This window comes from Sipha flava, unplaced genomic scaffold (genome assembly GCF_003268045.1).
Source record: "Sipha flava isolate LNK unplaced genomic scaffold, YSA_version1 49_pilon_pilon, whole genome shotgun sequence".
Lineage (NCBI taxonomy): Eukaryota > Metazoa > Arthropoda > Insecta > Hemiptera > Aphididae > Sipha > Sipha flava.
This window is the reverse complement of record NW_020273360.1, coordinates 1,625,910-1,652,477: the sequence shown is the minus strand read 5'-3', so window position 1 is coordinate 1,652,477 and position 26,568 is coordinate 1,625,910. Positions and strand designations below refer to the sequence as shown.

General features: G+C 28.2%; 1 protein-coding gene across 4 annotated transcripts; it reads right to left on the bottom strand.

The window, feature by feature from the left end:
• Positions 1–326: 326 nt before the first annotated feature.
• On the bottom strand, positions 327–26,566 carry LOC112690350 (pancreatic lipase-related protein 3-like). Of its 4 annotated transcripts, none has more exons than XM_025564356.1 (7): positions 26,257–26,566; positions 24,991–25,144; positions 22,093–22,232; positions 5,908–6,015; positions 4,239–4,424; positions 3,908–4,073; positions 327–1,029 (listed from the first exon to the last, which is right to left on the bottom strand). In XM_025564356.1, exons 1-7 carry the CDS (start codon positions 26,264–26,266, stop codon positions 963–965), a joined length of 831 nt encoding a protein of 276 aa, XP_025420141.1. In that variant the 5' UTR covers positions 26,267–26,566; the 3' UTR covers positions 327–962. The 4 variants fall into 4 exon arrangements, with proteins under 4 accessions (XP_025420141.1, XP_025420138.1, XP_025420140.1 ...); XM_025564353.1 differs by having other exon boundaries at positions 334–1,029; positions 5,752–6,015; positions 26,257–26,561; XM_025564355.1 differs by lacking the exon at positions 327–1,029 and adding an exon at positions 1,520–1,774 and having other exon boundaries at positions 5,752–6,015; positions 26,257–26,561.
• Positions 26,567–26,568: the final 2 nt, after the last annotated feature.

The window sequence follows — 26,568 nt, the reverse complement described above, 5'->3', positions numbered from 1 at the left end:
AATCATAGCGATACAGTAAATATAAATATTATTTTATAATGTTTTTTTTTTTTTTTTTAATTAACTTGATGGATTTATATATATATATATATATATATATATTTTTTTTTTTTCAGAAAACGTCTAAAATATAGAAAAAGATAAAATTAAATTAAATTTTTCTTTTTATTGTGCCACGTGTAGTAATAATTTATTTTTATATTTACGAAGTACCTAAAAGGAAAGAGAAAGAGAAATGAAAATATCAGTCACAAAATTACTGTATACAAAAATGGTTATCACGCGTATTTGGCTTTGTAATAATAAAAAAAAAAAATCGAAAAGCTTCTTTTGAAAGTGTCGTGGACGTAAGAATTAAAAAATTATCATTCCTTTAATGTTGCACTTAGCTCGTTTATCGTGCTATCTGTGTCTCTCGTCAAGTCAAGCCCTGACTATATTCCACATTAGGTCTTCGAGAAAAAACCTGCGGTGGCAGTTCGAATTTGATAATGACGTGCGTCCACCACGGCCGTGTAGTTAAACCAAGCGTTATGCCGCCGTTGTCATCCGTAGGATTCGTATTCCGTTATAATAATAATAACGACGTTGCCCGAGGGCAATTACAATAATAATTAATCTTCTTATTATTTTTACCGTCATCATCTTTAGTCGAATTAGTATCGAGCTCAAGAGCAATGAAATTGCCAGATACTAGGAGTACACTATTGTGGGTCTTACGCGTGTTTTAATCCTAAGCCGGACACGACTCGATTTTTTATTCAGTCGAAATTTCCGACAAATAAAAGCCAATAGTAAAAGGAAACAAAAACCCGTTGACAGGTAGGTTTATTACATTATTATTTAATCATAATATTGTTATTATTATTACTATTATTATGATTGTTTTACTGTATTACGTAATTACATTTATTTACACTTCGAGTTCCCGTTGGACAGCGGTTGGTGGTGGATTTACAATGTCATTTCCAATCACCTTGAGCGTAAGGCGGCACGTTGTTCGTATGCAACACGTATTGACCTCTGGCACTGCAAACGGACAAATTATACAAAACACATTTTTTACCGCATAGGTAAAACAATAATAGCGTTGTTGCGTGGGTCTGGGTCGAAAAGTTCCGGCCGCAGTGATTCTTATCGACTGGTAATTAAAGTATTGTTCTACCCGGAATAGAATTTTCAAAGTTCTTATATATATATATATATATATATTTGTGCTCTTATCGAAAATATAATTTCCGAAAGACAGTGTATACGTATACGTACAACAATATTACACGTTGTTCACTCTACATACGATTACATAGAATGTAACTTACAGGCGTGGAACCAGCCTTCATTGACGGAAGGGGCGGATTATAAATATCAAAATATATTTACTACTCATATTTACCTACTGGTAAATATGAGTATATATGTATATATATTATAAATATGCAATAATTACTTATTAATTATAATGAATACTTTTTTTTCTTAAACTGAATTATTGAATTATTTACAATTTAAAATTACCCTTCTATTATCAAATACCTTATTAAAATATTATATACAAATTTAAATGCCAAAGCATGTAGTTGTTGTAAATCATATAACAAAATCTAATCTTCTGTTTGCTGATTGAGTAAATATGTCAATGACTTCATCGTGGTTTATCTCGACATTTTGATGAGCGTATAATAATGCCAGTCCATTTAGTCGTTTCTCCGATATTCTCAACCTCATTTATGATTTGATTCACCGTATTGATGAAAATTCCGTTCAGCTGTTACACCTGTAACTGGGTGTAGCTACGTGATAATTATTTTTATCAATATATAAATTCCAGAAAAAACAATCCGGATCACAACCTTTTCAGAGCTTCTAAAGGCAATGGTGGTAATTGTTCGTCTTGCGACCAATTATTATGCCAACTTCAAATTCACCCATAAAAGTAGATTCTAAAATATCTCTAGGTATATTTATTTTACAAGCTTCTAAGTCACCAAATTGATTAATTAAGTTTTTTATTTTATTTTTTAATTTACATTTGTCATCAAAAATGGATTTTTAATTTAATAATTAAAATATTTAATTCATTTTTTTTCATAATTGGTAAAGATAACTAAGTTTTCCTTAATTGTTATTCGATCATTATTTTCCACAGTATTTGTACGTTTCTTTTTAAAAAAATTGTATTATCGACATTTTTTCTCTTCGGCATTATATGTATGCACAATAAAAATGGTATTACGAATGATATACGCGTAATACGTGTGTATCAACAGTTATCGAGTGTCGAGCTGTTGACAGAATTATCTTTTATTTTTATTCTTTCAATTGTTGAGTAATCAGTCACCATAAAAATTTTGCTATTATGCGGGTAGCAATGAACAGATAACCATTAATTAATATAGATAATATATTTCAAATGTCGAATTTGGAAAATATGTTTAATGGAGGAGGGTCACCTCTACCACCTCCCCACTGAATCTGCGAATGGTTAAATAATTGTTCTTTGACTATCGCTTGTTATTTTTAGCATATTTTTTTTTTTTAATATTTTTTTTGAATCTTAGTAAACGTCATACAATATTGAAATATATTGACTCGTCGACTACATTATATTGTGTATAAGATCCTACAGTTTTTATAGACATATTATTTTAAGCAATTTATCTTTTTATTACTGTTAACGTGGTAAAAAAAAAACACGTCCATTACCCTGGCCTCCCATCCAGAAATGTGTGATTTTTTTTCATGCTTATAATTAGTAGGTAATTTGTATGAATTGGTATGACCATTTTCAGAATTTGTACGGAACTCGTTCACCGATAAAAATTCGTTTTTTTGCGGGAGGGGCTGGAATAACTTTATTCCAGCCTCTTCCACCAGTTAAATACACGTTTTACAAAAATGTATTTTGCGAATAATTAGTACGTAATTTGTATGAATTTGTACGACCATTTTCAGGATTTGTACGGAATTCGTTCACCGAGAAAATTCGTTTTTCGTGGGAGGGGCTGGAATAACATTATTCCAGCCCCAATCATCAGTAAAAATACACATTTTACAAAAAATTTATTTTGTGAATAATTAGTACGTAATTTGTATGAATTTGTACAACCATTTTACCACTTTTATTAATTAGCACAGTGTTATATTAACAAAATAAAAAATATTTTCAGAAGAATTCTGTATACTTAAAATCTCTTACATCATTATATTCATAATTTTATTATTATTATTTATACAAAGGCATATTGCAAACACACTATTTCTATTTTAAACATATATTTGTTAGATAAGAATGGCGTGGGATAAAAATAGTAATTATTTTCATTTTCTTAAGAAATATCCGATAGTATGTATTTTACTCGTATTTATAATATATTTGTATATTACTAATTATATTATATAAACTCTGTTCGTTAGCAATATTCGCCTGAGTATTATTTGAAGAAATTTGACAAATGTCTTGTATATACTCTTGTAATCCTAAAGCTTTTTTCACATTATGACGATCACTATGCACGAACAAATGTATTGCATATTTGTAAACATGGCCATTCAGATATATACTAATATCATTCCAAACATTTGACGCAACAACAATTTCTAATACATCAAAGAAAACAAAGTATTGATATATAGCTAAAAAATAACGTTATTCCAGCTCCTCCCGTGAAAAATGAATTTTTTTCGGTGAACGAACTCCATACGTACAAATTCTGAAAATGGTCGAATAAATTCATACAAATTACGTACTTATTATAAGCATGAAAAAAATCACACATTTCTGGATTGGGGGGCCAGGGTAATGGACGTAAAAAAAAACCGATATAGTTACATACTATTATCAAGACATGTTACCTTTCGCACGTCATATTGTATAGCAAACCCACGCGAATGTATAAAGATGACTCACCTCTCGTTCACGTTCTCCCCCATCAGCTCGTGATCGCCCTGAGGAGGACATTGTCCGGAGAGGTAATTGAACACGCTCGGACACGGCCAGGACCAGAAACCCGTTATCGAATTAATACTCTCAGCAAAGTACGCCGGAGCCATGTGATGATCACATACGAATGGTTCTGCACGTATTACAGAACAGTCGTAACATAGTGTATCAATATTTTTATGAATGCAGTTTCAGTGTCAATCATATCGGAGTCATCACGACAAGATACGAGATAATATCGCAATTAACAATCAGCAAAATAATATAGTATTATAGATCACCTTAATTGAACACATACCTGTACTGTGGTTGCAGCCCGGTTGCGAAAGTCCGCCGTTCACATAGAAGTCGACGTCGCCACAAGGCGAAAGCTGCCCTTGCACCAACACATTCGTGTGTATTACGTCCACAAACTCGGCGTCGTTCCGACTCAGTCTTCGGTTCAGATGCGTGCTGTAGAACAATGGCAGAGCCGGGTCCAGTCCTGCAAAGGAGAGCGAATTATAATTTGTGGAACCCTATTATATATATATATATATATCTGATAAAAGGTAATAACGTAGGTCGATCGAACCCTCAGAACTCTTAATTTCGATATTTAAAATAAAAAATCGAATTTCCGCGTAGGCATGTATAATAGGGTACTATAAACATTATCACCCCCGATGATGAATGGTGACAATCTTAAAAACATTTTGTACTATTATATATACACCGGAATGAGAAACACTGAGGTGTACCGTACAAATACGTATGTTTCACTTACATCGTTCTTCAAGCCTAGTGAATTATCTAGTACCTGTACCGATATTGAGTAAATTACAATTGCATGGAAGAGTCAACCCGCAAGTTAATTACTTTCAATTACTTTCAGGGCCGGATTTAGAGGAGGGCTGAGTAAGCTAGCCTAGGGGCTCCAATAACTTTATGATATTTGAATTAAGATACAGAAAATATATTTTATTTATGTTTGCCCTTATTTAATTAAATAATATGGAACTTTATTCGAACGTTTAAAATGTAATTTTATTTAACTATTAATAAACGTATTTGAAATTAACGATGTTTTATAATATGTACAAAAGTTCTAAGCATACAATTTTAATTACTTGATATTATTAACTTTAATATTAATTGTTTATTTAATTGCACTTACACAGTTCAAGTGATTAGTTTTTTTTTAAAAAAAATATATTATAACAATTTTACTTGTACTCGATTTGATTGTTTTTTATGATAATTGAATATTAAATAAGTAATTTATTGTTACTTCTACTAAATATGATAATAAATGTTATTTGATAAATTAAAAAATATATTTTCTTGTTATTGTATAAGATGCATCACAATTCATTTCACTCAAGTGCCACTACACGCTCGTGGTTATTTCACGAATTTCGAACCGGGGTCGACGGAATTATCACCTGAAATGTTCATCGTCTTGCTGTGCATAAAGTATTTGAAAATTACAGTAAATTACGATACATTGAAAATTGACGATTAGTCTTTTATACATTTATTGAACGATGTGATCCGTGAAGTCGTAGCACCCATCATCGGAACGAACATCTTTCACTAAACCCATAATCGCAGGGGACGAATATCGTGGACTATACGGACACAGATATGTTATCATGGATGGCTCAGGGTTCGTAAAGTCGTTGCGAAAAAGCTCGCCCGGAACAGCACGTTGTTTTAGCACAGAGCAACTTTCCTATGAGTCCCGACCGATCAGAAACCTAATTTTGAAACGTTCCCGATCACGGTCGATTTCACGATCAACATACGAAGTGTAAACACAGCTAGCAAACCTGTAATCCTTGGCAACTTGACGGGCTTTAAATGTTCGGCCACATGACCGGCCAGTTGCCCACCAAGACTGAACCCGATCACGTGCATTATATCCTTGTGCTCCTTAACTTCGGATAGCTCCATGATTTTTCGCACGAACAGTGCAGTACACTTACCCACAGACGGCAAATTGAACACTGCGGCTAAATAACACTTAACGGGTCCAGCCGAAACGCCACTGTAGTCAAGCATCCAAACGTTGACGTCCATCTGTGTAAGATATTCTGCATGAAAAAAAAAATACAATAATAAGAATAATAATAAAATTTGTATCATTGTCTCTATCGGAGTCTAGTCAAAGTGACACATTAAGTGACACATTATGAATTCAGACTGATGTTTTCAACCTTTTTTTTATTTATATGTTTTATATTATTTCCTCGGGGTGTATTAAAATAGGTTCACAAGTAAAAATGCTCATAAATATAAAATATAGTAATTGTTTTATATAAACTACCTACACAAATTTGGAACTTATTCCTCCGTTGTTTATTGAACATAATAAAATGGCAATAATTGAATATTCCAGTTTTCTCGCTAATTTCCATACTTTATTTTATTAAAACTCATACACAAATTGTTAACGGTTGATTCTACCGATAATTCTACCGATTACTAATCTCATCACTAACCAAATAGGATGGGTATATATAAGTTAAGAAGTTAAAGTCGACTTAAAAGTTAAGTTACTTTTAAATTATTTACATAACAGGTTAAATTTTTTAAATAACTACTAACTTTTTTCTTAAGTAACTTCCTACTTGATGAGTTAACTTATTTATTTTCTTTATATAAATTCCATCAGTGGCTTAAGCATATGCGTGAAGTTGGCCCTCCTAAATCAAGCTAGCGACTCCAAACCTTCACAGACATTTTACAATTAATTTGCTATAATTTGCTATATAGTTTTCAGAATTTGCATACCCTCGATTTTTCGGAAATTCATATTTTCTGTTCGGGGGGCCAACTTCATCACAGTCCGCCAATTTTAAACTAGTGACTTCAAACCTTTACAGGAATTTCGCATTTAATTTGCTATAATTTGCTATGTAAATTTCAGAATTTGCATACCCGTGATTTTTCCAAGAAAACTTTTTTGACTTGGTATACTTAAATCACGCCTGTATAACATCAACAGATGTTGAGAATTTTAAAAAAGCCTTAGTGGTTTAGTTAAATTTAGAGATATGAAGAAAATGTAATATTTAAATATGAGTGTTAATATTTACAAAAATATATATTTTAGATTCATAGAATATTTCCCGTTGTAAAATGCTGAAAATATTTGGATGTTCAATATAACAATAATTAATTTATTACAATAAATTTTATTTATATCTATATTCATAACATATGAGAATCAATGCTGCAATATCCGTGTACATTGTGTGTATCAAATACATGGGCTCATAGCTCCAGCCTATAGTAGGAAACAATGATAATATTTGAAAAATATGTAAAAAGCAAGAAAATAAAACCATTTAGTAATAATAATTATTCATGGAGATTAAACAATAATTAATTGATTTTGTTTTTTCACATTATCGTACATCAACGTTTCTTTGACGGTCTGTATAATCAAAATTCAAAATAATTTGGTTATAATTGATTAAATCAGTGGTTCTCAAATTGTGCTCCACAAAAGAAGTTTAGGAGCATATCTAAATTAATTAAATTTAAATATTATTATATTTCTTAGTTATCAAGTAAAAATACATGTACGATTACAATTTTAAAAATTGGAGAGTACTAGGTTTTTAAGTCTCGGAGCACTCTTTCTAGTCAAAATTGTATACACAAATTAAATCAATCCTTTTGCATTTCAAATACAATCCACTTTTACTCAGAATTTGAAAATGTTAAATTGAAAAGTGATTGAACGTACTCAATAATTTTATAACATACTGTGTATATAATATATTAATTTTAAATTCATTCTGAAAGACTAAATAATGTTTTTATTTAGATTTAATGTAAAACGTTTTGAAGAAAACAAACATAATTTTAAAATAATTCCTATTATGCCCCCCCCCATTTTCAAAAAGTTTTAATATTAAAATTAATTTAAGTAGGTATCATTTTTAATATCTTGTTTCTATATTTTTTCCATTAAATCTGAAGTAAACTTAGTTTTGTCAAAAAAAACCAATATTACTTTTCAACTATAATAATACTTTATAATAGAATTCCTAGTTATTTTTTAACTTCGTTTTAGAATTGCATCATACAAAATCTTTAAAAATTATCCTACATTCAAGAATAAATTTAATTATAGATTGTTTATTACTGTTTTTCTTATTACAATTTTTTTTTTTTTTTTTAATCATAAATCATTAACAAACATATCTCAAACAATTTAGTTTTTTAAATATTTCTTATATTTATTTAAAATTAACTTAAAATAATTATTAAAAAAAACAATTTTAGATTTTTACATATATAATTAAATGTGGATTTATATGAATTCTTTAAGGATTTAAAATTTTTTGAATTTTTTGAATTAAATCATAATGTATTTCCCAACATCTATCTGATCGTCTTACATACGCAATATAATGGACTCATATCCAACTATTCCTCAGAGAATATACCTACAATGAACAAATTAAACATTTAATGTAATTAATTATATTAATTATATAATTAATTATATTATATTAATTAATTATATGTGAATATGCTGAACATTAATGTTTTAATAATTTAATTTATTTTATAAGTTCTTAATAGGTAGCTGCAATTTATAAAACAATAATATATTTATAAATATTATAAGAATTAAGATTCAATATTAAACTTACTTATCAGAACGATCACATAAAATAATTTAATGAAAATTGATGTCCATCAGCTACCATATCAGTTTCAATAAATAAATGATTTTAAATTACTCATGTAGATTATATTATTTCATCGCAGTTTTCTTCAATGCGTGTATAGTGTGATTCTGATAATTATTGATTCAGAGCATTTTGAAAATTGGAAAATAATGCTTCATTTTCAATATAATTGTTGGACTGCAAATTTTCCTTCTATAATTCTTGCATTCTGAATAAATGAAACAATGCACTTTGAATCAATTAATTTTACATTTGTAACACTTTGTTCTTGATGAAAAATTTGTTGAAGTAGTAAAACTCTCGTATTTAAATGATTATCTTAAATTCCAGAAAAATCATAATTATACAAATTCTGAAAACTACATAGCAAATTATAGCAAATTAATTGAAAAATGTCTGTGAAACTTTGGAGTCGCTAGCTTAAAATTGGGAAGGCTGTGGTGATGTTGGCCCCCGAACAGAAAATATGAATTTCCGAAAAAACCACGGGTATGCAAATTCTGAAATTTACATAGCAAATTATAGCAAATCAAATGCAAAATTTCTGTGAAGGTTTGGAGTAACTAGCTTAAAATTGAGGGGCTGTGGTAAAGTTGGCCCCCTAAATGGAAAATATGAATTTCCGGAAAAACTATGGGTATGCAAATTCTGAAAACTACATAGCAAATTATAGCAAATTAATTGCAAAATATCTATGAAGGTTTGAAGTCGCTATCTTGATTTAGGGGGGAGGGGCAACTTCACGCACATGGCTTAAGCAGAGAGAGTTTCAGGGATATATAACACCCCCCCCACCATAAAAAGATTGAAGTATCTTTTTAATTCTCATACAAATTGATATGTCTCAACAGATTTTTTGATCCTGGTGACTTGAACGTGAAAAACACACGACAAGCCCAAAATATTACATATTGATTCACGTGAGAAAGTTGCAAAGATACTTATCTTACAAGTACCTATTTATTTTTAGATTTTAAATAATATTCTAAAGATAATTAGATAAAACCCAGGTTTTGAAAAAAAAATGTCAAACAAATTTTGATTTAATTACTCCAGAGAGTATGCGTATACTAGTTTCCTCAACAATTTCAGGAACACTCTTTATATGCATGTACCATATGTACGACTACACAGGCTCGTACACAAAAACAAATTGTGGGATAGGGTTTAAGTTCTATATTTTCATACTTATATAATCTATAAGCCACTTTTACTGTATAAAAATGTATTTGTTTTTATTCTTAAATTTTGGCAAATGAGGTTGAACCCCTAACCCCTCTACCTTGTATAAGCACCTCTGACTATAAATTGTTGCGAATCGTTTCATTTAAAGATAAATAGAGAATTAACCAGCGCCTATCCTAATATATTTTATCATATGGTGACATTAAATAGTATTCGAACATTAAATTATATTAAATTTTGTAGTTGTAATACAAGGAAATTTACCAGAAAATAAGAAACAAATAACTAATACTTGGAAAGCTGTATTACTGAATATATTAATGGGAAACTTACATGCTAAGAATATTTGAAGATAGTTTGCTTAAAATTTGCAAGGTTTGTTTAACCTATTAGCAGTGTCGGTCTGGCTCATGATAAGACTTCGGACAAATTAATTACAAAGGGCTCCTAAACAACATAATATTGGAGAGAGATTCAATAAAAACCCACTAACAATGTTACGATACGCTCGAGCTCACATTTTAATTTATTTTTGTTTTTATATTTTTCCAAAACCAATATCATCGAAATATCATTGTTGTTCGTATATGTGACCGTTAACAACACTTATCTCAATTTTTCAAATTATTTAATAATATTTATTTGTTAGATTTTGATCAGGAGAACAAAAATGTATAAACTATAGCGGTTATACCTAGTTCTTTTAAATCACATCCACAATCTTTCAAGATTAAGATAAGAATTACATAATTTAAATTTAATTCAGAAAAATAACTACTATGATTTTTCATGTTAGCGTGGTTACTTTGAGCCCAGGAGCGAATTTTGGAGAGGTTCAGGAGATAAGCTGACTTACAAATAATATTTGTTATTATATACGATTGCATATGAAATTGAATGCAACGTTGTCAAATTTACTAATTTCACTATATTATTTCTAATAAATTTAGAATACATTTATTAACAGTTTTAAAATAATTTATATACAAAATTAAAAATAAAATAATAAATAAAATGAGAATAACTGAACAACAGAAAAGTAATTAATAAATAAATAAAATCGATAGTTTTTATTTGAATGGAATTACTGTTAATAAATTATTTCAAAATGCTTAAATTTGGATTTCCTGACATCTATAACCTGCTACTTTTACTGAAACTTGGATATTACCGTATAATACAAAGGAAATAACAAAATTTCGTTTTATCTGATATATTTAACATCATTAACAATAATCATGGATAATAAAAGCAATAAAACACAAAGTATTTATCAACTTTTTTAAGTTCTCTCGTATAGGCATGTGGTATACACCAATACCGGTATGAAAATTGGCATCAACAATTAAAACTTCGTACGCAAATTCGTAGTTAAAAATGAGGTAATATCGTACGGAATCGTGTAGCTTAAAAAGGTATCGCCAATAACGAATGTACGCAATCGTGTTTTACCCATCTCAAAGCCCCTAGCAATCGCCAGGTATCCGGATGGACCAGAGCGACATTGCCTATAAGCTTATAGATCTTACATTTTTTATTTTATGCACTGAGATTTTATGCACTGGTTAGCTTTCACTTCAACGATTGCTAACGTACATTTTTAACCAAGCCTACATTAAAGTTGACAGTCCTAAGCCTGTAAATTGGGAAGGATTATGTGCGTAATTAAAAGCAAAAACCAACTAACTAAATTCAAACAGGATTCAATTCGGCTTAACTTTCAAAAATACCTTTTTAAACGGGAATTAATTCGTCAAACCTTAATTAAATACCTTTTTTAGACAAGAATCATTTTAGTGTGTAGGTTTGGAACTTGGGAACCAATTCGATACCAACCAGCGTAATACACATTGTGCGACACGTCAACCACTTTCCGACTACTTGCCATCAGCGCGATAATCATGATTATTACAATATATTACATTATTATTACGTTCAACGAAATAAAAGTAATAATTCGTATTGTCTCTTCTAATTCCATTTTCACGATAGATAAAATTTGTAAAAAATAAAAATAATATAAACAGAAGTATGGAATGCAAGCCATATTTGTAGTCGTGGTGTGGTTCTATCATCATAATTTCTAATTACAACAAAAAAAATTGGTTCATAAATGCCGATATCGACCACAAGCGACAACCATTTTGTGGTTTTAGTGTGGTTGTTATGTGATCCGTATAAGTTAAACCTAAAGATTAAACAGAAAAACCCATAGTGATAATCATTATTGATAAATAATAAACATAATACGTAATATACTGAGTACCCAATACACGTTTGTAAGCTTATTACTAATTTTAGTTAAAATTTATTGTTATATATATTATAATATTCATAAGTAGAAATGTGATTTACAGAAATAAATAACACCTTGGAGTTGAAATAATTCAAGTGTTGTTATTGTTTATCGTCAAAGTTATATGTCTAAATATTTTTTTCGTACTACTGTCTATGTGCCAAAATAAGTACTTCTGATCAGTGGCGTATATAGAAGGGAAGGGGTACCTAGAACTCCCTCCCAATATGTTTCAAAAAACTTAAAAATTATTTTAAACGTTTTTTATATTTTAATAGTGCTTTATGCTTATTTAGAAATAATTTTATAAAAAAAAAAAAAAAAAAAAAAAAAATAGAAAAATGATTTTAACCTGGTTGTATTTATTTTATTCAATTGCACTTCAATGGTTCATTAAAGTGTTTTAAGGTTCTCAATTTATGGTTCAATGCTTATTATTAAGAGTTAATTATATAATAAATAAATAAACTATAATTGTATAATACATTTTATTCATAGTATATTTTATTATAAAAATAGTCCAGTAGACATATATATATATATTAAATAGTCAAGTATCACATCATACATCCATTGTTAATAAATACAGGATTATACTTACTATAGGAAATACGTAAATAATGTGATCAGTTGAGACAATTTTTATTGCCTTTATCAAATATTTTTGGAACATTCTGTAAATGAAATTTAGATAAGTATCTACTGTGTCTTGTTAGTGATTCATAGATTGCAGAGTCAATTTAACTCTGTCCACAGTAGCCCCTCCCGATAATATTTTCTGTATACGCCACTATTCCTGATATTATTACATATTTATAGCCTGAATTTAATTATTACGTATTTATCAACTAAATTTGATAGTTACAATTTGGTATCACCAAAGTAAAATTCAATTAAAAAATTATATAACCATCGATGAAAACTTGTTGGTAAAAAATATATTAAAATATTTAAACTATTTTGTTGAATTTCAAAAATGATTTAGGATTGATAGTATCCATAGCAATTAACAGAATAATATACATTTGTTTTAAATAATGATACTTACATTATATTTTATTATTTTTTAAGCTTTAATAAAAGGTATCATTATTAATTTAATTTGAAAAAAATAACTTATTTTTAACAAAGTTCAGTTACTTTTTTTCTTATTATTTATAACTTGAAACCGATACTAGTCAACTAAAAAGGAAGAGAAATGTTCAACTTTTAACTTAACTCAAATTTTTTTATAATAATTAACTTATCGAATTAAAAAATTAGTTAAATTTCCCAACCTTGCTAAGCTCTAATCGTAGTTTGTCTACAAGCGTTTAGGCGTATAATGGATAACACCACAAAAAAAATAATAATAACTGCATTGTAAAAAATATTTTAAATTTAAATTTGAAGAATAAATAATACTTACCAATCAACATAATAAGAAATTGTGAAACTTCTATTGTGTACATAATTTATCTGAGTTTGAATTTTCACCATTATGATTGTTTTAAATTAGTTGAATATAATATTATCATTATTTTAAAATTTCTTTATATTAACATTATATATAACATAGCCAAACAAAATTAATTTAAAAAGATCATAAGAATAAAAAAAGTATTTTCGAGAATACAATTTCCCGTATTGAAAACTATAGTAATTTTATTTTATTTATTTTTTATTTTGTTTCAACTAAATCACATTAAACATATGTTCATAAAAAATATTTCATTCTCGAAACAGTAATGATTCTCCGTTGTAATAAAATGTCAGTATTAATAAAATGTTAGAATCGATTTTCTATTCCAAATAAATTTAATAAAGGCATTTCTAAGAAGGGAAAAAATAATTTTACAATTTAAACCAATATTTCCTATTATATTTATAAATTTATTTTTATTTTTTTATATATTTTATTTTTTTTTTTTTTGTATTTTTGATTTAATGAAATATAATTTGTTAACAATCCCTTTAAAAAACAACATTCACATAAAACATAACTGATTAAAGATTAATTATAGAAAAAAATTATTTATGTATAAAAAGCTATTTGATGAGATGCATACAAAAAATTGAATAGGATATTACTAATGGTTATAATTGGATCAGGAATTTATTTAATTTACTTATTTAAGTTTGAAAGCATTGAAAAAATCATCAGAATCAAAAATTGGTTTTGAATAACTAAAACAGGTGTTCACATAATATTCGAGTTAATACTAAATATATGTCGAACATCTAAGAGAAAACTAATAATTGTTTTTATATTTTGAGCATTATAATAAAATTGTTCTACCAATACTGTTCTGGAATTTCAACACAAATTCAAATGATTTAAAGTTAGCTTTACAAAATAATTACTAAAGACATAAAAATTATGAAAACATTTTAAGGCGTTTGTAAAACAATATTCGTTCTTAATACTGAACGTCATTAATGTTAGTACCTGTTTCGTGCGCAACAAAGCGCTGCACTAAGATTTGTTGATTCCTACAATTGATGAACACATATACTAAATATCAAATAGATTCATCCAGTCACTCACAAATTTAAGTAGAACCATCCGCTATAAACTAAATGAATGACCTCCAGTAATTCTTCGACTCAAAAGAGGAAGACCCCATGATAGAAGGTGTGACAACCACCTCTAGCTTACGGCCCAAGATGACAAAACATGCTCAGTTACAAATTACTATTAAATCCTACCATTATTAATACTATTATATTATTTATTTTATCGTAATTATTTGAAAAATCAAAATAAGTAAATGAGAAAACAAATATAGTGTAGTGGAATTGGTTGGAATTTAAATAAATTAATGGACAATCCCTTAAAAGCTTATACGTATATACGAATAATACGTACATGCTACTGCAAACATCTTGAACAGCAGACAAATTTATAGTAGATACGTTAACTACAATTGAAAATCTTAACACTGTGTGTACAATTTCAAAATTTATCAAATTATATATAAAAATATATATATATATGTATTTAATGTACATCATAATATGATATTATATTAGAATGCTCGACTTGTGGAATAACGTACAAACGAACTGAATTGATTTTTTTTTTTTTTTTTTGTTATCCGGTTAACTTCAAACGCGTATGGATATAATCAACAGACCAAGTACCTAACACTCGATTCAAAAATTGAACAGGATCGAAGTAACGGTAACGCGAATTGTCGTAGCTGCGAGCGTGGGTAACCGGACGCACCTATTGGGAAAACCGACCGGCAAGACCGTCCGGCGGATCAACCGCCGGCATTGCCATACTCTTCAACGGACCGTTTGACAATGATACAACAGTCGTAATGATCGTAATGTAAACCGAGTGCACGCCGAAAACCGTTCGTTTCGCGCGTAACGTAAAAAAATACCGTAGGATTAGACTTGGAGTCAGCAGAACTGGAGTCCGAGACGGCGAGATTTGATGTAATAATGATTTTCATCTTATTATTTACATACCCGTAGTGTTCAGAACGCGGCGTGATGCACAGGAATCGATGGAAGTACAACGTAAAACTCACTACGTGACAGCGATTAAAGTCGTAGTTATATTTCGAGAGATTTTTTTCTTTTTTTTTTTTATGACCCAAAATATAGACCATTTACTGTTATTGTTTTTGCGATAAAATGATCAGACGTCTACATATTTATCGTGTTATATTGGTCCGGAATGTTTCTTGAAAACCGAAAGAAATCTAATACGCCGTATACTATTATTATTCCCGGTAAAACATTACACATTTTCCCAGAAACGATAGTAATCCGAGTCTGCGATTACCAAACACGAAACTTTTTCAACCTATCTGCGTCACTTGGGTTCTGCAGTAATGCTAAAAGTTTTTAATGATATTTAACAGAATTATTAAAAGAGAAAAAGTTTCTACCGTCCAAATTACAATTATAATAAAAAATTCTTTATCGATATTATATATTAGTAGTTAAAAACTATTGGAACGAAATAGCTACGATGGGCTATCGCTGACAGTAGGATCATTTGGATGTAATAGATACACAAAATATTCAATATATACATCGTAAGTTAAACTATCACGAAATTGTAGGAAAAATTATTCCATTATCGTTCATTAACAAGTATTTGCATTGATTATAAATAATGCTATTTATAATCAATGGTGTTTGTCGATCATTTAAAATAATTTATATTGTGCCTTCAACCGAAAAGTACAGTTTTCATTATATCTCAAAAAAGAATGCTGTTTTATGAATAAAATAAAAAAAATATTGATAGAGTAAATTTGATAACCTTAACTCGTATTCAAGTAATACAGTACACACTTGTTAAATACTGTTTAATACTTCATCGTGCCATGAAAAATATTTCGTGAAGGATAATTCTTTTCCGTTTCGTTGGTCAATTCGATAGAAAAAACTGCGGGTTTAACTTTTTTAATTTTTAAGAGACATTAATGAGCACTGAGTCATATTAATTAACTCTTGTGAAAATGTGATATTTCATTTTATTTTGTCTGTTAAATGTAAAAATGTAAAACAGAAAAGTTAGACATTGTGAAACGACCTAGCTATTTTTTCATAGAGCGTAGAAAGCATAAGCGTGCATAAACGTACATTTCAAATGGAGCCTCTAATACTTTTAGGCTTTATCTTAACGAAACATGATGGTATATTTAAGAAATTATGATGTATAAATAATTTAAAAAACATAACTTTCATTTTTTATTTATAATTGTGATATATTAGTCCCAATTGATGTGTTTTCTTTGAATTTCGTATGATTTTCTCAGATACCTTAAATTACTTATAATTTTTACTTTAGCAGTCAATTATTGCTGTCATAAGAAGCTTTTGTATGAAAATTTAGAAAATTTAGTTTTATTTTTTTTTATTACGAAATATAATTTATTTGTAACCAAATATTGTAGAATAAATTACATTTAATTAGAGCAATATCAGTTAAAATACGGGTCCCTTACTTTTAGATATATTTTAAAGCCCCATTTACAACATTTCAAGGGGTACTCGAATACACCCGACACTCGCGTGTTTACGTCTGTGAGATAAGGCGAATTAAACCTGGTTAATGAAAGATACTAGTTTTATGATACCAATTCAAACACTTTCTTGTCTTGTGAAACCAAAATCTACCGATTAACAAATCTAGACGATTCGAGGAGTTAATAATTGTAAAAATACTATGATTATATTTAAAAAAGACTTTCATATTGCCATAGTTTATAATATATAAAATAATATATAATATAGAAGTATAATAATAAAATCGCAGAAATAAATTATATTTCTGCGATTTTATTATTTTCTTAATCCATGCACCAAATATGTGCAAAAAAACTAATGAAAATTAAACACTTTTTCGTTTTTGTTTCATAAACGTAAAGTTTATGTTTTTTTTTTTATACTTTTTATAAGCAAAACGTGTGGAATGCACACCTCAATTACAACTTTTACTTCTCAAGGTGCAATTACAATATATATAATTTCAAACATAAAATATTTTTATATAATATAACGATATAAAGTTATACTTTTTAGGAAGTTTCCATTACAATATTAAACAGAATTTCGATACATATAATCTGTAAAATTTTAAGAAAACATTTATATCATGTTCTGTGTACGTACATCAATGGGTTTTATCGAATATTTTTCCACGTCCGAAGACACAATACGTACGATTGACATTCACCATATATCCAATTAAATTCTTACAATAATATTGATAACGTCGGATACTGTACAATAAAACACACATATACAGTGTGTTTCCTCAAATGATGAAACAAAATATTTCTGTCTAGTGACTTCAAATTTAAATGGGGTTTTCTAGGAGATAGGAATTACTGAAATACTAACAAATGAACGTGTGTGAGTTAGCCCCCCCACTATAAAAAATACTTTCCAAAATAATTGTAACCTTATTTTCTTAATTTGTAACTATTTAGAACCTCATATTTTTCAAGCTACGGGTAGTTTCTCAATGAGGGGCTAACTTCACGCAGCTCCCCGATTCAACGAAATCATCCAAAACAGGTTGTAACTTATAAAATCCAATTTGTAACTATTTGTAACCAATTTTTTAGAATTTATAACCTCGGCCCTTTCAAGTAATCGTAAATTTTTCAATGAGAGGTAAGTTAATGCACGTACAAGAGCTGTTTCACGTGCTTTCTGTTATAGTTTGTTTAAGATTCAATACTGTGAAATGAGTTTGAAGATTCTTTAAGATGAAGAAAATGGTATAATAGTTCTAAATTCTAGACTAGATATTTATGTGCGTTTGGATATTGCCCATTTATTTAAAATGATTGGTAGATGGAAATGTTTTAAGATAAGATGTCACGGAAAAATTAAAGAATTTTACGTTAGAGCCATAATTATCCTTATAAAAATCAAAAACACTCAATTAATTTAAAACAATTTTAACTGAAATTTTAGTCATTGCATCTTCAAAATTTGATGGTAATATAGAAGGTACAAAATATTACACTTCATCAGAAAAAATTCAGGGAAAATATTATTGAAAAAAAATATTTATTGAAATAAAACAAATCGAAAATGTTGATTTCATAGAAAATATAAATTCAGATGACGAAGGAATTCTAGAAGAAAATGAAGAAAAATAATGTTACAAGTTTATAATGTTCTTAGTAATTCTTAGTAATATTTAAAATAACATGGATACATTTATTAAAAATATTAAAGAATGTGTAGCAGTTTTCTCCGATACACGTTTGAATAGGTACTTTTTACCTGATTTATGTGCTTCTTTTCTTCGTATTACAAAAGATTTTCTTCTCTAGACAAACATAATGGCTAGACACTAAAAATCAAAATATGAAAAGGCCAATTCAGTACCAGTCAAAGAATATTTTTTTCATGGCAAAAATGAATTGAGACAATCACATAGGACCATAGACCGTTTTGTTGGTCTACATTTATTACCAATAGAAGGAGAATTGAAATTGGCTAGATTATTACAAGTCAAAAAAAATCAAGAATATAAATCATAAAATTATATTAAATCAAACAACTATTCTGATATGATATATAGTAATTAAACAAATAGGGAAATTTCCCTATTTATAAATATGTAAACAGTAATGTAAGTAATAATGTTGAATCGGAATTATATAGTGATGATGATATTTCTATAAATTCAGATTAATCTGATATCAATATAATGATAACAGATGAACTAATGGCAAAAGAAAATTGCAGAAATAAAGCGGACCGACCTATCAAAATCAAAAAAAGAGAAAAAAAGTTCCAAACGATTTCCGAAATATACAAGTCCATGTTCAATTATTCGTTATGTACTAAATACTTCAGAATCACAATCAACTTCATTATCAATGATAATAAATGGAAATCTTAAATCTTTTACCAGCTCTTAAAGTAAATAAAAAAAAAATTCTGATATTTAACACGTGTGCTTTTGATTCATTTTTAGTAGCTATAACAGTAAGCTAAATCGATAACAAAAGGTATAAGTTGTATATTGTTAATAATAAAACGAATCATTTTATAAGACTGAAAATATATCCTCTTCGTGGAACTATAAGCATAATTTATGATTAACATGGTAATTTGCTGGTAGAAAGTGGACTTTTTAAAATGTGACCAGTAGAATCTGAACCTCAATATTGGACGAAAATATCAATGTTACTGTTGTATGTAACAAGTTTTTTTTTTTGATATACCTAGCAGTATACAAATATTGAAATGCACCATTTGTACTACAAAAACCGTATTTTATAATGCAACAATAATACTCAACGAATTGTTAAATAGTAGTGAACACTTATAAAATGTAAATACATATTTAAATAAAAATATTACGGAAAAAAAAAGAAAAATGGTCTCTAAACTGCGGAAAAATAAGTAGAATTTATATAAGAGTACTACAGGAACATATTTTATTGGAAACAGATGTTTTTAAGGATAATACGATAACTGAAAATAAAATCTTGTTCAATGATATACCATCAAAGTTGTTTATTGGAAAAGAAAGGTAAATAGTTAAATACTAAAAAGAACTATTCATATATATATTAGGAAGTAATTTATTATATACTACTGTATTCACTGCAATCAATAATTTCATACATTGGAGATGTAAATGTATAAAACATGGCCACGTAACACACTGCAAACGAATTAAGTTATTGGGAAATACATAATAACTTGGTAAAAAAAAAGAACAATATATAAGTGTACAGAATCCAAATATATGAAACCACATCTAATATTTTATATAAAAATGTCAGATTCGGTATGTTAGATTTGTAAGCGTTTTAAAATTGTATTAATTTTTTTTAGAAATTTATTTTTTTATTTATTTTTGCGAGGCTCTAACAGGTATATATTTATTTATAAAAATAATTTTAATTAATCATTTTAATAATTCAAAGAAATATTTACATTCATTTACTTTATAGATTATTTTATACTATTGAGTTATAATGAATGTAAAGTGGCTTCTTATAATAAGTTACGAGTGCTAACAATTTATTATATATATTCATAAATTGAGTATATTATAAAATATAATTTATTTAAGATTTTAGCCTGATCGAATAAAAATAAAAGTAAAATTCTAGTTAATTAAGACATATTTATACAATCTAGATTCTTTTTTTTTTTTAAATATACATTTATTTTCTTCAACTTATGATATGTTCTAGGCGAATTGATTTAATCGGGTAAATAATAATCTTAACTTTTTTATAAAGATATCTTCTCATGGAAATCCATCGGCACTCATAATTGACGAGGTTAAAAATTCTGAAAAGTTGGTTACAAATAGTCACAAATTGAGTTTTATAAATTACAATTTGTTTTGGACGACTTCGTTGAATTGGGGGGGGGGGGCAGTTCCTCTCATCGAGAAATTTACAATTATTCAAAAGAGCCGAGGTTACAAATTCTAAAATAATGGTTACAAATAGTTACAAATTGAGTTTTATAAGTTACAACTTCTTTTGGACGATTTCATTGAATGGGGGGGGCAGCCCCCATAGGGAAATCGACAACTACTCAAAATTGAAGAAGTTAAAAATTTCAAAAAGTTGGTTACAAATAGTTACAAATTGGATTTTATAAGTTACAACTTGTTTTGGACGATTTCGTTGAATCGGGGAGCTGCATGAAGTTAGCCCCTTATTGAGAAACTGCCAGTAGCTTGAAAAATATAATGTTACAAATTCTAAAAACTTGGTTACAAATAGTTACAAATTAAGAAAATTTTTTTTATATTGAGTGGGCTAACTTCACACACGTGACAAATGAGCCAATTACAGTAGCTACTCAAAATTAAGTCTTACAACATTTACAACATAATTGACAAAGCTTCGAACAATGCATAAGATGATGATGAGTATTTTGTGTCATAAATTGTTTAAAATTAAAATAATAATATAACTTAAAAAAAAAATTTGGTCCATCTAAATGTGGTGTTAAAAAAAATCTAATGCTATTTAAAAATTAATAATTTTGTTACGCATTCAAACACTGAAAGGGTTAGAAATTTGAAAATCATAAAAAAGAGGTATTTCATTATTCCCTATATCCCCTGAAAACCCCATCTTAATCTGAGATTGCTATACAGAAATATTTCGTGTTACCATTTGTGTGAAACATAATGTATGTGTATATATCATTATATATATTATATTATATATATATCATTATATTATACGTATATATCATATACGTATAATACAGTTATACTATTATTATTATTATTATTATTAAATAATTAGGTAACTATACATCAATAAACACGTATACAAATGTTTACAATACATACTAAGACAATGCTGCCCTTTGAAATACAAAATTCCAGAAATCGTGGTATTATATTGCTATTGATGTTTAAATTAAACTATATACATAAATGAGCGAGTATATGCACAGTTAAATGTAACTGAAACCGATTCTTATAAAAACCGTTTTTTTTAGAAAATACACTAATGTATAGTTACCGTCTTTTATCCTCTGGAGTGAGCCCAGCGTCATGTTGCTGTTGAACCCATGCACGATGAACTTGTTGGGTAGAGATTTCACATAATACGATTTTGTTATATTTTCCAATGCGACGCGTTGAGGATGATGTTCGTTCTCTCTGCGTTTGGACAGAAATATCATTATGTTTAGTCAGAAACAACTTCAGACAACATTAATACGAATACTGCGATGACACCCTGCACGATTCGCAGTGGTGAACAGATAACAATAATGTGATGGGTGGCATAAAAAAGAAAAAAAGTCTCAGAGATAAACATGTTCATATTGTTCGCTAACTGGTCCTGTGCATCGATCATCTCTGAAATACAAACCCTGATTGCACGCATGTACCTGTATATTTATTATTGTGAATCGTACAGCGTCGAGTTATGCACTTCATATGTGGTCACATCACTACATTTGTGTACCGGCAAAAAACGATGAGGAAGTTTTTTCCCTAATAACTAATATGCCCTTGCTGAACTATAATGATTTCGCCATCTTCCCAAATGATACGATCGGGTACCAAAAGAAAACATGGTAATCAAATATCTGTGGTTATTTTTTGCTATTTAATGCTCGCGAGCGTATATTATTACGTTCGATGTGAATCGTGAACTTATTTCTGATTTTTCTTTAAACATCACATGTTTTCAGTAATGAATAATTTGATATCGATTGGCTTAGCGTCTCGGTAGACATTCTAAATGGTAACTTATGATTCAAAAACATTAAACGCCTAAAATGCATCAATTTGTGCGTTTTCATTACTACACTAATGATAATTTTTATCTATATTTTTTAATAATTTCTAATGTATTTTAATGTTACTCTTTCCTTTGCCCGAAGTTTAAAGTGGTAACAATACCAAGGGGAAATCTAATACATGTATTATTCTCAGCGTTTCATATAGACCAATAAAATTACTAGATAATTGATTATAAATAAAATTAAAAGTAGGTATACAATATATATATATATATATAATGAGGTTTTGTTTGTGATTAATTCTCCCCATAAGCTATTCATGTTTTATAATAATATATAAACTTGTAAATTTATAATTTATTGTTTGAAATAACAGATTGTAAATAACTTTTAAAAATATGAAAAAATTTAAAAAACATATGTAAATATACATATTACTATATAATTACTATATAATTTATAATTTATATTTAATATTAGTTAATTTTGTTTGTAGAATACTATTTAACACCTAGTGACATAAACTAAATTTCAAAGCCGATTTTTCAACTATTTTATTGTGTATGATTTATTTTAACAAACAGTTAAATGTTTCGGTAAAATTTTCGGAAAAATGTAAAAGGGACGATTTTTAAGTGTTGTAAGAGGTAGGGTCAGAGCCGTAATTAGACATTTTGCACCCTGACGCAAAAAAAAAAATTTGGCGCTTTTCAAAGGGGCTTACCTACGGATAATATAGGATATAGATCTTCATAAATCTTTTAGATATTCTAAAATCAATGATATTTTTATGTAGTAAGCATGCCACCGCACGCCGCACGCGATAACCTAATACGCCGTATTATTCTAAATAACTTACGTTTATTGACATTATCACAACACATTTGGGAACTAATATTAGGTATATTAATAATATTCTGGATCGCTGATAGCTATAAATACATTAATAATATATATTAATAAATTAAATACATTAACATTAATTTATGATACAGTTATTAAAAACAAAAAATAATAATAATTTCAAATAATTTTAAAAGTTCAATAATTCACAAGTGAGCAAATTTCCGACCACAAAATTTTGGCGCCCCCAAAAAACTGACACCCGGGGCAGTTATAGACAGTACCCCCCCCCCCTAAATGCAGCCCTGGGTAGAGTGACTGAGTTCCCTTGCGTCCCCTCACTTTAAGTCCTGCTTTTACTTCAATTACTCTCTTTCTCTCTCTATTGCGATCACTTGAAACTAGTACATATGTCCTCCATACAACACTCATATATGGTCATTATTTCGATGTATACGTTTATCCCATTGAAATCCATTCCCGAAATGTCTGGTTGTAACCAAAATTATCATACGATTATATTATTCCGTTTGCACTGCACATCAGCATCAAAAACGTATACGTCGTATCTACATACGTGCACCCGGGCCCTGTCTCTAAACGCTCATGTAAACTTTATACTCGAAATGTGATTCAACGCGCGTGTATAACATTATTATTTAAAATAATTTATTTCAGTGTCCGGCACCGTGCGTCACAGACTTAACGAACGTTTGTTTTTCCTTTTATCATTCCTGTAGTAATTACAAGCACCAATAGTACGAGCATCACATAGAGTTACTTCTCAATTTATTGGTTCAAACTACACTTTATTTTCAAGTATTTATGGTACGTAGTAATGACAATACAAATTAGTTTATTAGGGTTTATACTATTAGTTATAATATTTTAATTTAATTTAATATATTTAACCGTCATAACAACATACGATTAAAAATAATAAAATTAAATACAATTTGGTCTAGTAAATCAATAAGCCTGCTGCATATGACCTAGGGTCATGAATAAACATCAGTTGTGCAAAAATAATCATGCTGATAGTCATAGACCGAAGTAATAATATTATAAAGAAATATGTAAACATTATAATGACAAAAGGAAGAGTTGTGAACAGAAATTTCCTTCATATACTGCCTTTTTGACCATAAAATCATAGAAAAATAGACAGCTTTATGGCCGACGACTAATAAATTAAAAATATTCTACAGTAAACAGTGAAAAAATTATTTTATACCATTGTAATAAACTTAACCAACTTCTTCCAACGTTTGATTATACATAATATAATATCAAGGGTTGATATAAATAAGTTACCTATCTCTTACCTGGTGTACAAATAAAAATTGATCAAAGGGTCTGGACAAATTGGGTGGACGATAAACGTACATCGACTGATCGTTTGATGATTTTTAAACACACACCGCACGTTCGAAAAGTGCAACCACAATACAAGTGCTGTTATCGTAACTGAATGTATTTCTGGAAAATAAAAATAAACATCAGATAACAAACGGCTACATAATTAACATGTAAATAAAATTAGTAAGAAAATAACAAATCATATATCCAGTAATCAGAAAAGAAAATCATTAGTAGTTTTTAGGAAATCACAATAAAAACAACATTGTATAACGTTAAAATAAAAAAATAAAAATATTCATCAGAAATTATAATAGGTGTAATGTTAAAAAAATTGATATAATAATATAAAGTTGTATCGGTTAGTTAAATTAGTTATTACAATTGCGGTACATTTCTAACATAAAACTTTAAATCTAACATGACGATTTCAATAAAGTAAAATTATTTTGTTATAATAACGAAAAAAAAATAAAATATACAGGTCATGAGAGTATTCATTAGTTCAAAGTTTAAACTAAGAGAAAACAAAAAAAAAAAGTGTCAAAAATTAATATAATAATATAATGATATAATATAATATTATATTGTATTATATTGTGATACGTAATGAAATTAATGATTACTATTATACGATTTAGAATTAAAGTTCTTATACGTTATTCTACATTATTATGGATTTAGCAAAATGGTGGATACATTCAGATTTCAAAATTCCGAATTATTTGGATTATCCAACTAATTTTTATATTTTTATAAATTTAATTTTATATCATAATTGAATAAGCATTATTGCATACAATTTGCGTTGGTGATAATTTCTTCATAACTGTTATAATATAAATTAAAAAATTAATTCTAATGTTTATAGTTTTCACTGATCAATGTTTGCGATATTTTTAATGAGTATAAGTTGATTAAGCTTTTGTGTTTTCCAGCATTTAAACTCAAACGAATAAACTCAAAAATAATAATTTAACTCAATGCTTAACAATATAACAAGGTAAATTACTATTACCTATTATATATTATATATGTATTATTTACCAATGTCCCGTTATAGAATAGATAGGTGTTAATATTTTATATTCCATCTGTATGGTTAAAATTTCACATATGAAAAACAATTAGCAATCTAAACTTTAACTCAAACGCTTTTCAATTCTGGAAAACATATTCAATTGTTACTTAGTTGAAACGCAGTTGTTAAGACGAAAAATTCGTATACGTACTGTAAACCATTTCGTTGACGAGACGTGGCGAGTAATGATTACCAATATTGATATTTATTAATATTATTATTATTGTTATTATAAAAGTAAATAGAAATCAGTGTTCGTACACTGAACTCGGACCGGATTGTGACAATATCCGAGAAACAAATACACACAACCTTTAAAAACCCGAAATTTTAATAGTTATATTATAATGCCAACGCGACGTGCACTTAAACCGAAAATAGAAACTTCGTTCGTATAAGCTGTAACCAGCATGAAGTATCACGGCTGACTATTAGAACAACATAAATCACATCAATTGCAAGT

Coding starts and splice junctions, on each gene's coding strand:
- LOC112690350 (XM_025564353.1), bottom strand. Junction 22,233..24,990: donor AATTTTTATTTGTACACCAG/GTAAGAGATAGG, acceptor GTCCAAACGCAG/AGAGAACGAACATCATCCTC. Junction 1,030..3,907: donor GGGGAGAACGTGAACGAGAG/GTGAGTCATCTT, acceptor GTCCGTTTGCAG/TGCCAGAGGTCAATACGTGT.